The sequence below is a fragment of the Natrix helvetica genome (assembly GCF_964273705.1).
Source record: "Natrix helvetica genome assembly, chromosome: 3".
NCBI lineage: Eukaryota > Metazoa > Chordata > Lepidosauria > Squamata > Natricidae > Natrix > Natrix helvetica.
The window spans coordinates 142,938,967-142,953,197 of record NC_138549.1 but is presented as its reverse complement, the minus strand read 5'-3'; the positions used below and the strand labels follow the sequence as shown (position 1 = coordinate 142,953,197).

Genomic DNA, 14,231 nt, shown 5'->3' with positions numbered 1-14,231 from the left:
AGTGTCCTATGAAACCCTAATGAAAAAAAGATTTACTTGGGTGTATCCTGCCTTTCTTCTAGGAATTACAGGTAGCATTCCTAGTATTCTTCCACCTTTTTTTCCCCACAGAAGAAACATTTGGTACATTGGACTGAAAGTGACAGACCCAAAGTCACCTACAGAACTTCTGTGACTGAGGATAGACTTGAATCTGACTATCCCTACATATTATGGTCTTCCTTTGCCACACATAAAGTGGCAAACAATTAACAAAGACATTTTGGAGATATAATTCATCCCTGAGCAGAGGTGGTACTCAGCAGATTTGGACAGTTCGCCCAAACCAGTAGTGGAAATTGTGGGGGGGAGGCCCACTCGCGCTATATGCAATCCTATTTAGGCACATTTTCAAGCTGCGTGCATGTGTGCAAGCCTCACACGCGATTAAAGTGCATGCATGGAAAACCGAGCGCATATGTGGATGGGAGCGTTCTCACATTTGCAAACCAGTAGGGAAAGTAAGTGAATGCCACCCTTGTCCCTGAGTGGTCAAACTTTGCTAAAGCCTTTCCTAGCACATGCTTCATTCCAAGCCATTAAGAAATTTTAAACAACTGAAGCTGTGATGGAATGATGAAAAGACCTTGGGAGATTGGGCCCAGAAATGCTTGCAAAAGAATGGCCAGATAGGAGGCAGCATAGCCTGCAACTGGATAGTGGACACGGTAAGAGGCTCAGAAGGGGCCCTCTCTAATTTTCCAGGCTGTCAAGGCCGGTGGAAGGGGTGGAGAGGAAGAATTACACTTCCAGACTTGCAAGGTCATTTTATAATGACAGTGGTCAATATAATTTTATCCTGACAATGACCTAACTCCCAGTGGCAGTTAAAGCCAACACAGTTCTAGGCTGCATCAACAGAGGGATAGAATCAAGATCACGTGAAGTGTTAATACCACTTTATAATGCCTTGGTGAGGCCACACTTGGAATACTGCATTCAGTTTTGGTCACCACAATGTAGAAAAGATGTGGAGACTCTAGAAAGAGTGCAGAGAAGAGCAACAAAGAGGATTAGGGGACTGGAGACTAAAACATATGAAGAACGGTTGCAGGAACTGGGTATGTTTAGCTTAAGAGAAAGAAGGACTAGGGGAGACGTGATAGCAGTGTTCCAATATCTCAGGGGTTGCCACAAAGAAGAGGGAGTCAAACTATTCTCCAAGGCACCTGAGGGTAGAACAAGAAGCAATGGGTGGAAACTAATCAAGGAGAGAAGCAACTTAGAACTGAGGAGAAATTTCCTGACAGTGAGAACAATTAATCAGTGGAACAGCTTGCCTCCAGAAGTTGTGAATGCCCCAACACTGGAAGTCTTTAAGAAGATGTTGGATAGCTATTTGTCTGAAACGGTATAGGGTTTCCTGCCTAGGCAGGGGGTTGGACTAAAAGACCTCCAAGGTCCCTTCCAACTCTACTATTGTATTGTATTGTAAATTATATAATGTCAGTGAGTTCAAAGCTATTGTCCTGGATGAAACCCAGAGCATCCAGGAGCACACCACTAAGATGGCGCCCAAAGATGAGCTTCTGAGAGAATTCTTGAGGCAGCAGCACATATGAGAGGAAGTTCAAGCAGGGGAAGTCCTGTGGCAGGACAAGACCTTGCATGGGATGTACCATCAACAGATAGCTAAGGTGGCAGAAATTGGGAAATCATACCAATGACTAGAAAGAGCTGGACTAGAAGGCCGACCTTCTAGTCCAACTGCCTGCCTAGGCAGGAAACAGCTACACCATTTCAGACAAATGGTTATCCAACATCCTAAAAACTTCCAGTGTTGGAGCATTCACAACTTCTGGAGGCAAGTTGTTCCACTGATCAATTGTTCTAACTATCGGGAAATTTCTCCTCAGTTCTAAGTTGGTTATCAGTGAAGAGGCTGCCTTTTCAACAGCTCATGCAAGACCATGAGAATGACAACCAGAACATTTCCACCTAGGATTCCTGTAGGCATGGAAGATACACTTTTGGAAGTGGTTAGCTCTTGTTTTCTTCCAGTACTGAGAGAAGTGACCAAGTCTATCACAGCTGATTTTTTTTTTTTGCATAAGACAGGGCTGGAACTCACGATCTCTGGGTTTCTAGTCTGGCATCTTAACTACTAGACCAAACTGGTTCCTAACTGGAAATAATGGAGCTACTAGAATTCTTGTAGACTCATTCCATCCACCTCAAAGAACGTTGCTTAAGAAAACTCTGTGATGAAGATGCACGGAAAACTTTTGTTTCAGGTAACTGCAAAGAATCTAACAATAATATACCGTCACTGCAAAAAGTTGAACATATGGATTTTATCTAAAGATTTCTTGAGAAGGTAAATAAATAAACTATGGAAAAGGAAATCTTAGACATCACTTGTTCCTTTCAGGCAGTTTTGACTATTTCCAGAATATCCAGTTTGAGGAAGGATCTGATTGAACTTAAACATGGATACTGTCAGCTTTTCAAATATCATTCAAAATTAAATCAGAGTCCAAGGCAGAGCTTTCTTCAAAGTTCCAATTTATTAAGAGAGACATGTTGGTACATCTGTGGAAAAGCTTCCCGGGGTTTCCCACCCAGTTGAAAGTTCATGATCTTGGCCCCACACCCACAAGTCCATCACATGGTCCAATCTTCCACTGCCATGCTGGCAGTTCCGCCCATCCAGTTCCCTTCAGGCTCAGAGGTGTAGAGAACAAAAGATGACCTTGGTTTCTAGAAGGAATTTTTTATTTTGACAACAACACATTCTACTCCTTACTATTCCCCCTCCCAATTCCCCACTAATGAAACAGCATAGTAGAAAAGAATATTAGTGTGACAGGCCAAAGATCCTAAAAGGAACCTGCTGCAGGCCTGACAGATACTACTAAAAGGGTGGGATTAAGATCTAGCTTTTTGGGAGAGCTTCTGCAGTCTTCTGCAAAGACCTCTTGATTTAGCACAGCTGCAGAACTAGTAGATAGTAAGCTCATATCCCTTAAGTTTACAGATCATAGAACGTCCACAAAACTTTATGAACTATTCCAACATGAAAGACATAATGCAGCATAAATGCAAATTTTAATGAGAAATTTCAGAGTTACTATTTATATAATTTATATAAATTTATTATATTAATTTATAACATGTGGAGTTAATATTTGCATTTAAAAATATTTTAAAAGGATAAAGCAACAGAATGCGTGCTTACAACTAAAAATCAGTAATGCCGGGTTAATTTAGCTAACTTAGTTTTTCAATTTTTAGCTAGTTTAGTTTTTTTTAATGTTTGAGTATCAAAGCATACACAAAGAAATTAGGTAGTACTGTAGAGACCTCACATAAATCTGGTTAGATGCTTCCAGAAATACAAAATATTGACTATTCCAGTTTCATTGGAATGTGTAAGTAACAGCAGGCCCCCTGGTGGTGAAATATTTTTGTTTTCTCTACAGTACTGGTTAAATAATCATACTCTCTGATGTCACTGCATTAGCTGTTCAGTCAGAAATGCATGTAAAGTTGTTTAAATCACCTTCATTAATTTGATTTACATCATAAGGAACTTGCCAGAATTTGACTAATTGGTGCATTGTAAAAAGGCCGGGAGAGAAATGAATGTAATTTGAGTCCAAGTTTATTGTAGCGGTTAAGGTGCTAGCCTAGAAGCAGGTGACTGTGAGTTCTAGTCCCACTTTAGGCATGAAAGCTGGCTGGGTGACTTGGACCAGTCACTCTCTCTCATCCGAAGCCACCTCGCAGGGCTGTTGTGGAGAAAAAGAGGATGAGAAAGGAGTATTATATATGTTTACCTCCTTGAGTTAAGATAGGAATTTTTTTAAAGGTAACTGTAGCATCACAGAATCATGCAGTTGGAAGAGGTCATATAACTGAGTCCAACCCATGTTCTATAGGAATCAAAATAAAGTAGTCCTTATTCATGCTTATTAAGCCTACACTTTTCATTGGGCAGCACATCATCTCACCAAGGAACTTGGTTCAGCCCTGGAATTCCATTTACAGTTCATTGGAATCAAATCTGCATTCTTGATCACTACCGACTGCTACGATTCTAGAGAAACAACAAAACTCCTGCTCACTCAGACATGCTATGTTGGTTTGCTATATTATTGGTAATCAATGAAAGACTATAAAAACAGCATACTTATCTCATACTCTTAGATGACCAAAAGAACTTGGACTGCATTTCAGAAGAAATTGTCTCTGAGAATGAACTTGAAAGCTCATCCAAAAGAAAATGTTTGCTTATAAGGGCAACTTCCTGGAAAACACAGAGGCTTACAGTCCCTAAGGGTTTTGCATCTTCACAGGCTATAATTTTTAGGCTGCTTTTTTCCCCTGGCATTATTGATTGCAACTGCAACAGAAAGTGTAGTTTGACAAATTTTGTGTTAAGTGATACTTACTAACCCTTCAAAGATTGACAGGACTGAGTAAGTGACTGGATAGAGATGGGACTATTGTCATAATAAAAACAAGGCCTTTATTCTGGGTGTGAGGTAAAGCAGGTACACATTAGGACAGTGAGGGCAAACCTTTTCGGCACTGAGTGACCAAACCGGAACGTGCGTGACTGGGTTCAGACATTCATGGGGATGGTTTCCCGAATGCCGTGATGGTGAACCTATGGCACATGTGCTAGAGGTGGCACGCAGAGCCCTTTCTGTGGACACGCGCGTCATCGCCAGCTGCGTTTCTGGTTTCCAGCGCATGCACATACATGCACCGTCCAGGTGGTCTTCTGGTTTCTGGCATGTGCATGTGTGCCAGCTAGCTGGTCTTTGCGCATGATGGAGCCCCAGAAACCCAAAGACCAGCTGGCCAGTGCACATGGGCTCACCGGCCACCTGGTTTTTGGGTTTCCAGCACATGCATGCGCACCAGCCAGCTGGTTTTTGGGTTTCCGGCTCCAGCATGCGTAAAGATCAGCTGGCCGTCACGCATGTGTGTGCTGGAATACAGAAAAGCAGCTGGCAATGCCATGTGTGCCCAGAGGATGGGCTCTGCGTGCCACATCTGGCACCTGTGCCTTAGTTTCACCCTCACAGCCTTAGGGAAACCATCCCCATGAATGTCTGAATCCAGTCCAGAGACTTGCTGTGGTGACAAAATGTACTGAAAGAACTATGAAAAATGTGAAGTGTTGACGCAGATTCTCTGCTATACAGTTAAAAAAAAAGTCCACCTAGTAAAGCATTTTATCTTCCTTTCTTTCCATGTTAGGTATAGTTATCCCAGAAGGACTATACTGTATAATGCAAAATAAAAGGAATTCATACTTGTAAGCAGACTTGAAGGGCTTGAAGGACTGATTTTATTTTATCTATAGTTCTGATCTTGGGAATCAAGATAGTTGAACCATTTGTGGGTTATCCCCTGAGTAGGAAATCCCTTTCTTACTATTTTTATGATTAAAGTAGGATGTGAGTAGGAAATCCCTTTCTTACTATTTTTATGATTAAAATAGGATGTGTGTATATGTGTATACACATTACTATTCATTTTATTCAGGGTAAAAAAACAACAACAACAACATGAAACAGTAAAAAAAGATCTAAAGCTATAATAAACTAATGAAAATTAATTTATGAGATAGAAGAAAAGAAAAAGAAAACATCAGATGGATATCAATACTGACCACATGCACACCCCATTGTTCTTCATGGGCTTGGTCAGTTGAAGAGTTCACATGATACTTTGTTAGATAGAAACGATATATTTAGGTTACTTGCATTAGAATAGAATTCTTTATTGGCCAAGTATGATTGGACACACAAGGAATTTGTCTCTGGTGTATATGGTCTCAGTGTACAGAAAGAGAATAAAATAAAATACTCATCAAGAATGAAAAGAAACAACAGTTAGTGATAGTCAAGGTTACTAATAAGCTATTAAATCATATTAGGAAACAAAAACAATATAAATGGTAAAGATACAAGCAACATGGCTATAGTCATAAGTGAGGAGAGTTAGATACTAGGAAGGAAGAGAAGAATAATAGTATAAACAGTCTTAGTCAATGATTGACAGTGTTGTGGGAATCAGTTGTTAAACAGATTGATGGCATTCGGGGGAAAACTGTCCTTATATCTAGTTGTTCTGTTGTGCGGTGTCCTATAGTGTCGGTTTGAGGGTAGAAATTGAAACAATTTATGCCCAGGATGTAAGGGGTCTGTAGATATTTTCAAAGCCCTCTTTTTGACTTGTGCAGTATACAGGTTCTCAATGGAAGGTGGCATTCCCTGTTTCAAGTTTGGCACATTTTGGCCAATAGGACACATTATCCAGCTGCATAAACTGATCTTTGCACAAATAGCCTTATCAGACAAATTAGGAAGTATCTGTTTAGGACATAGTAATTAGCATCATCAACACAAGTTGTTTGCACATCTGTTATTTCCCCCTTCCCACTTCTTGCCTTTGTCATCTTTTTGTATCCATGAATCTCTTGGTGCAACACCCTTAATTTTCTTTCATGCTCAGATTATTCAGTCTTTCCTCTTTTATCTGGTGTATTTATATCTGCTGCATAAATTGTTCTTCTCCTAATCTTTTCTTCTTCAATACATTTCCAGCTGAGTGGTGTATATGGGCAGAGGTCCAGCAAACAGAAGCTGGGGCTGTAAATCTTTACACTAAATTCTCCTTTCTCTAAGGAGGAATCTCTTGCTGAGTCTGCTGCTCCAGAGTGATGATGAGATTCTAAGAGGAAACTTGCCCGTCAGAAATCCTGACCAATCAGCGCAATCTAGGGGAGGGGTTTTAAGCATACACTGAAAGTTGCCTGGAGGCTGGCAAGAGCATCTCTTCAGTGCTCAGTTAGTTGCTGTTTCCAGCTCTTGCACAGCAGCTTCAGCAGCTAAGCATCACTGAATCCAGGGCAACCAGTGGGGCCAGGCAACTTTCTGGAGGAGGAGAGAGATCAGAAAGATCGGTGTCGGTGTGAAAGAGTTGACAAATCTGAAGCACGAAGATGATGGCATGTACAGAGATGCTGACAATGTGTTTGCTCTCTGCCAAACATGCTTACCGCATGAAAGCCACAGAGACCCCGCAGCACTATGACAAGGGATTAGCAATTTTTCACGATGTAAGTAGTTGCATGGTGCATGCTTTCTATATTTTGTTCATAGAGTGGTTTTAGCTTGGACTGTCAACAGTATTTGCATATATGTATATTTGACCTGCAGTTATTTTCTCCAGTAGTTCCCATTAAAGCTTTCTGAAATGTAGCATAGATTTATTTTAAAAAAATAACTTATTAAGCATCAAGAAAGAAAGCAAACAAAACGCTAACATTTCTGCTTAGAAACTCTCCATTATATACTTTTGCAGCGAAATGTGTATCTGTATACATAGCACAGAGTTTGCAAGCCAGGAAAGTCAAAAATGAAATATTAGAATATTAGAGACGTAAAAGAACTTAGTTCCCATCTGTCCCATAAATATAGTCTATGATTATGAGTAACTGGAGGTTGATAAGAAGGGCTTTCCTTCCTAAAATGGGACTGTGAGTGCACGGGGTCTTTTAGGTCTGTCCTATTGAAATATTTCAGTTCCATTCATTTTTGCCCCTCATTGTCCTGAAACTAATTTATTTTTCTTTCTGACCCTAGTTTTTAAATAGAAATGCTAAATAAAATCAAACTTATGCATGCTCTTTTATACTGTAGCCCAATATTAATAAATGTGATTAATAAGAGAAAATGGATGGATGATGATAGAAAGTCGTGAAGTATTCAGGTTTCATTTTTGACAAGTGGGATTGCAATTTCAATAACCAAAATATGTAAATGAATAAAGCATTATATCTGCTTATATAAATGCTAGAAAATCCAGATGTTTTGGAGAACTCCCAACATCTGTTTGCAATGGCCAGGTTGGCTGGAGATGATGAGTTGAAATCCAAAATCTGTCAAGGATATCAGGTTTCCATCAGGTATCAGCATTATAGGTGATGTATATCCAAAGAAATCCTGGCATGACCACCTGATATAAACTGCAATAGATTGAGATGTATTTTTTTAACCTAGCAATTTTTAATCAGCTAAATAAGAACTTTTTTTTCAGGAAATAAACAAGAAGAGGAAACACTAGTTACTATGAAGTTGTACAATTATCAGTAGCAAATTGTGTTTGTGTATTGAGAAGTCACTGAATGTACCCAAGGACTAAATCATGTATTATATGAATGAAGGATGAAGAAAGAGACTTGTAGGATTCAGACTTTATCAGAAGTAAGCAAGGAAGGGAGTTTACGGCAAAGGTCTAAGGAGCCACTCCACAAAATTTCCTGTCTTCATTTAAGAATAGACAATTTCATTGTCAGTGAAAGAATGGCCTTTCTAAGGGCTGACATACCAAGTTTTAGACCATTTAAGGGAGAGGAGGGCCTATAAGGTTGTAATTTCCAAGACTAGAATTACCTCAATCACTGCAAATAATTAATACATTAAAATTCCTTTCTTTCTGGAGGTTTCTGGCACACAAATCTGTGTTGCCTTGAGGTTCTATCTCAGATGTTGCCCAGTTTTTTCCCCCTGCCCATTTTATGCTCATTTTTGTGAGTTCTTTCATCCCTAGAACTGCTGGCACAGAAAAGGTAATAAAGACTTTCTAAAGCTTTGCAAATGTTTAAAGTGCTTTATGCAAAATAACTGAGATGCTGTATCCCTAGTATTTGTAGATCACTTTTTGGTTACCAATGCTAATCTAGGTTTATAATATCAAGCTAGGGCAAGCCTGCAAAATATGGCTTCTGAATTCTTTCCAACATCGTTACCTGCAGTGGTCATGCAAAGTGTTAGAATGTATGTATTTTTACTCTATTCTTATATTGTATCTGTGCAAGCTGTGGGTAGGTGTGCACTGGGAAGGATAGAGCAGGGTGTCTATGCTTTACTCTAGATCAGTGGTTTCCAACATGTGGGGGGGGGGCAATTTGATATTTAATGGGGACAATTTGAACATTTTAAAAACAAAGTTAATGGCCTTTTAGGCTTCCTCCGCATGAGTAGAGTTACTTTTTGAGTAAAGTAAGAATTATATGTCATGGGGAGGTGGGGGAGAGAACCAGGATTTTAGAGATGCTTAGGTGGGGCATGGCCAAAAAATGGTTGGGAACCATTGCTCTAGATCAAGAGTGTCTAATCTTGGCCACTTTAAGATCTGTGGACTTCAATTTCCAGAATTCCCCAGCCAACATGGCATGGCATGGCAAGGGTGGCTAGGGAATTTTGGGAATTGAGGTCCACAAGGTGACAAATTTAGCATGAAAATGATGGCATGTACAAAAACTGAGTGGGGATATCTGGGAATTGAAGTCCAAAGTCTTAAAGTGGCCAAGGTTGGACACCCTAATCTAGATCATTTGACTAAGAGGAGGAGGAGAAATAGCAGCAGCAATCTTAAGTTGCAGCCCCACTCCCAAGGAATGCAGAATAATGTTTTTCTCACAGCGGCCAATCTGATTCCCACCCACCTTTCCTTGCCATTTTCAGAGACTGTCTTTCTTTTGGTGGCTTAACTCCTGGGACGGGCAGACAGATGGACACAATTTCTTTTACACAATTTCTTTCCAATATTCCAATAGTTTGGAAAGAATGAAAATGCGCATTATGATAAACGTAAACACTGAACAACTACAAATCACCAAGTCATAACAATGGTTGTTCTGTATGATGCTGTCAAGCCTGAAATACTATTTAGGACAGGGGTGTCCAAACCTGGCAACTTTAAGACTTGTGGACTTCAACTCCCAGATATCCCCACTCAGCTTTTGTACATGACAATAGTCCCAACTCTATCCAGTCACTTACTCAGCCCTGTCAATCTTTGAAGGGTTAGTATGTATCACTTAACACAGAATTTGTCAAACTACACTTTCTGTTGCAGTTGCAATCAATAATGCCAGGGGAAAAAAGCAGCCTAAAAATTATAGCCTGTGAAGATGCAAAACACTTAGGGCAGGGGTGTCCAAACTTGGGAACTTTAAGACTTGTGGACTTCAACTCCCAGAATTCCCAGGAGTTGAAGTCCACAAGTCTTAAAGTTGCCAAGTTTGGACACCCCTGATTTAGGAAAATAATGTAATGTGTTTTAGTTATGTGCTCTTTATATCATCATCATCAATGATATTCCTATGCTTGTGTGTTGCTTAGAATCTGCAAGTTACAAAACTGTAAGATACATACAGAAATAAGACAGGTAGTCCTCGACTTACAACCATTCATTTAGTGACCATTCAAAGTTAAAATGGCACCGAAGAAAGTGACTTATGACCATTTTTCATACTTACCACCATTGCAGCATCGTCACAGTCATGTGATCAAAATTGCATTTAACTTAATAACTGCAGTAATTCACTTAAATGTGGCAAGAAAGGTCATAAAATGGGGTGAAACTGACTTAACAACCATCTTGGGCTCAATTGTGGTTGTAAATTGGGGGCTACCTGTAGTTGTCATGTATGATCAAATGAAGAATGATGTTTTATGCAGTTGATACAGTGTAAGGATGGCTTTTTTTCCTAGCCCAGATATAGAAAAGTGCCTTTATTTATCCAAATTGTTCTCTTAGCCTGTTTTATCCTTGACATTCATGATTCTGAAAAGACCAACTTTTATTAACATTTGCATGAATTCATTTGCAATTCCATCCAGAATCAGAATTCTCTAATTGTATGGATGTTTGGCCAAACCTGGTAAAAATTTCACCAGACAACCTTAATGGGAAAGTATCACAAATTAGATGAGAAGAACATGGTGGCACCCTCCATTTTCTCTTCTTTTAATATGTCATAATATAACTTTAGATGGGAGTTAACATGTTTAAAATAAGAGCTCATTCTTTCATCAGTTAGTGATAATTACTAGCTGGACTCCTGGGGAGCTTTGCCTAGAGTGAAAAAAATACTTTTGGCTAGGTGTTTAATTTTAAGCTCTTAATAAAATAAGATAAAAGAGGTAAGCTTTAAAATTCTTCTGCATTCATATTTAAAATAACTATATGGTGAACATTTGACAAATACTTTGCAGCTACGTTTTTCAATGTATCAATGTATTGTTAAATCATCATGTTTCAAACACTTAAGACATGAATTTTTCTATATAAATAAATGTAGGCTTGAAATTTGGTGCATATTTACCTTGGAGTTACTCTTCCGGTATACAACTAAAATTGCTTTCCAAGGTCTAAGATCTAGCATTATGTATTTAAGAATTACAAGAATATAGTGATTCTGACTGTGCCATACTTTTGTTAGTACAGTATCTTCCTCACTTGTGAGTACACGGGGAATCAGTTTTTGTGTTTGATTCCATAGGTACAGGTAATAGCTTAAAGCCTTGTGTCTAACCACACAAATGCCAAGCTCATAAAATTTTGAGAAGTCAGACATTTTACTTTAGTTGCCTCAATGCTGTGAAGAATTACCAGTTTTATTTTAAAATCTGTCTCTTTTAGAAACTGGTTTAACTTTATAATCAAGAGATATCACTTACAAATATGTAGCAAGTTTATCAGATTTTGGCATTTGGAGAAAATTAAACCCAGACTTCTCTTTGAGAAAATGCATAGAATAGTTTCTTCTTTTATATAAATGATTTAAAAGTTGCCTATGACAATAAACACTGGGCAATATACATTGGAAAGAACTTAAGAAATGGCTCAGTTTTAAAAAGAAAATAATTTTAAGGAAGCATAATAACAAACTGTTAGGAACTTTTCTACATTGGTCACCATGATATAGAAAAGATATGGAGACTCTAGAAAGAGTGCAGAGAAGAGCAACAAAGATGATTAGGGGACTGGAGACTAAAACATATGAAGAATGGTTGCAGCAACTGGGTATGTCTAGTTTAATAGAAAGAAGGACTAGGGGAGACATGATAGCAGCGTTCCAATATCTCAGGGGTTGCCACAAAGAAGAGGAAGTCAAACTATTCTCCAAGGCACCTGAGGGTAGAACAAGAAGCAATGGGTGGGAACTAATCAAGGAGGGAAGCAACTTAGAACTGAGGAGAAATTTTCTGATAGTTAGAATAATTAATCAGTGGAACAGCTTGCCTCCAGAAGTTGTGAATGCCCCAACACTGGAAGTCTTTAAGAAGATGTTGGATAGTTATTTGTCTGAAACGGTATAGGGTTTCCTGCCTAGGCAGGGGGTTGGACTAGAAGACCTCCAAGGTCCCTTCCAACTCTGCTATTGTATTGTATTGAACTATATGCACCCACAGACAAAAGAGGCAACAGTACAATAAGCTACTTAATAAATAATTATTATTTCACCAAGTAGTATTAAACATTTTTAGATGTATAGCAGATGGTCCCTATTGAGCAATTTCATATTCTAGAAATTTTAGGATTGGAAAATGAGCTTATAATTCTATACAAACTTAAATAGAAGTAAATCATCTGAATACATAGACATATTCCTGTAAAATACATTAAATTAATTTACTTGGCTTGAAGCAGAAGTAAAGTAGTGGTTATTAGTAGCAGTTGATACAGTAGTTGCTGTAGCATAAAGAGATTTAAAGGAATTTAAAGATATATGGCATTTAAAAATCAAATTAATTTAAGTATTATCTCAAATACAAAATTTCAATATCTCAAAGTTATATTTTCTATGGTATAGAAAGATCTTGCAAAAACATAATATAAATAAACTAACAAAACGTTCATATACAAATTAAAATAATCACAAACCATTAATAAATAAAATTAACAATCAGTGATGAATAAAGGCATGCTATTGAGTCAAATAGAAATAATTTGACTTTTTTAAAAAATGGAAGATAATTTCTATAGAAAGCTCTTTAAATTATCAATGAGAAGGAATGATCTTCATCGACATAAAAGAAGGGGAGCCATGTAAGTCTATGGTGGGTTAAAACAACTGAAGGAGTCTGGTTGGATCATTTCAGACCAACAAATGTTATTAAAAGTTCTTTTCTTTCTTTTCTTTCTTTTCTTTTCTTTCCTTTCTTTCCTTTTCCTTTCTTTTCTTTTCTTTCTTTTCCTTTCCTTTCCTTTTCCTTTTCTTCTCTTTCCTTTTCTCTCTTTTTCTTTCTTCTTTTTAATGAGCAGTTAAAAAACAGAGTGGCTAGACCAATGAAGGATTTAAATTAGGGTGCCTAGAGATGGGCAGGAAAATAGGTTAACTGGCCGTTTAACTTTTATTGTCATAGTGACTGTGAGAATGCATTGTACTAAGCCATAATTAGATTTATTTTGGGTTGGGTCTTTTGGTAGTCTCAGTCCAATACAGTATATCAACAGAGGGTTAGACTACTTTATTATCTAAAACTGAAGAGATAGCAATGGCTATCAGAGGCTTATTGTCTCTTGGAGTAGGACGAATTAATCCATTCTCTCCATGGAAATGTTTGTAAGCTAACAAGATAATTAATGATAATGGGATTATACATAGCCCCTTTGTTGAGGCAAAAGTATAAGAGGGATGAAAATTAACAGAATAGCAGAGAGTCTGTGATGATCTTAGGACATATAAGAAATGTGCCTCCAAACATTTGCACTCTCCGACACAGAGGTTATGGAGAAGGGAAATTCATTAACTGTATTCATTAACTGTATATGTGAATTTTCCTCGGAATGGGAAAACTTTGTTTTGTGGACAATTTCTTTTTGGAAAGGTCTGGAAGCTATTTCAGCGGTTACTGTATAGTATCACAAGGAAAACTCAAATGGTGAATTCAGGTCCATTTCTATTATGCTTTCTTGGCAGTTAGATAGGTATACTGTGCTTCTTTCCAGGGTGTCTTCTTAATTCTAGTCTATAGCTCTGAAATTTCTTACAGTAATTATCTAAATTTAAAACAAGTCCAAGCACACTTAATTTTGGGGGGATTCACTGAGATCAGTTAGATACTACAAAGTAGATGGGAGTATTCTTCAAAGATGACAGCCTCTCCTAATAGGTAGCTTTATTAAGCTATTTGAGCTATTATCAATAGTTAAAATATTATAATATAAAACAGAACCAGTTTGGTCTAGTGCCGTGATGGCGAACCTACAGCACGTGTGCCACAGGTGGCACACAGAGCCCACTCTGTAGGCACGTGACCCATTACCCCAGCTCGGCTCCACCAGGAATGCACGTGTGCCTCCTGCTGGCCAGCTGGTTTTCTGGTTTCTGCCGCGCATGCACAGGGGGGTGCACACCAGTGGTGGGTTCTGGATCC

General features: G+C 38.4%; 1 protein-coding gene across 1 annotated transcript in view; it reads left to right on the top strand.

Annotated features, from left to right (window-relative positions):
* The first annotated feature begins 6,876 nt into the window (after positions 1-6,876).
* NECAB3 (N-terminal EF-hand calcium binding protein 3) overlaps positions 6,877-14,231 on the top strand; it is a 108,456-nt gene continuing 101,101 nt past the window's right edge. Inside the window, exon 1 of the mRNA XM_081949452.1 lies at positions 6,877-7,117. Within this exon, the coding sequence (XP_081805578.1) occupies positions 7,001-7,117 (117 nt within the window). The 5' untranslated portion in view covers positions 6,877-7,000. The remainder of the gene's footprint in view (positions 7,118-14,231) is intronic.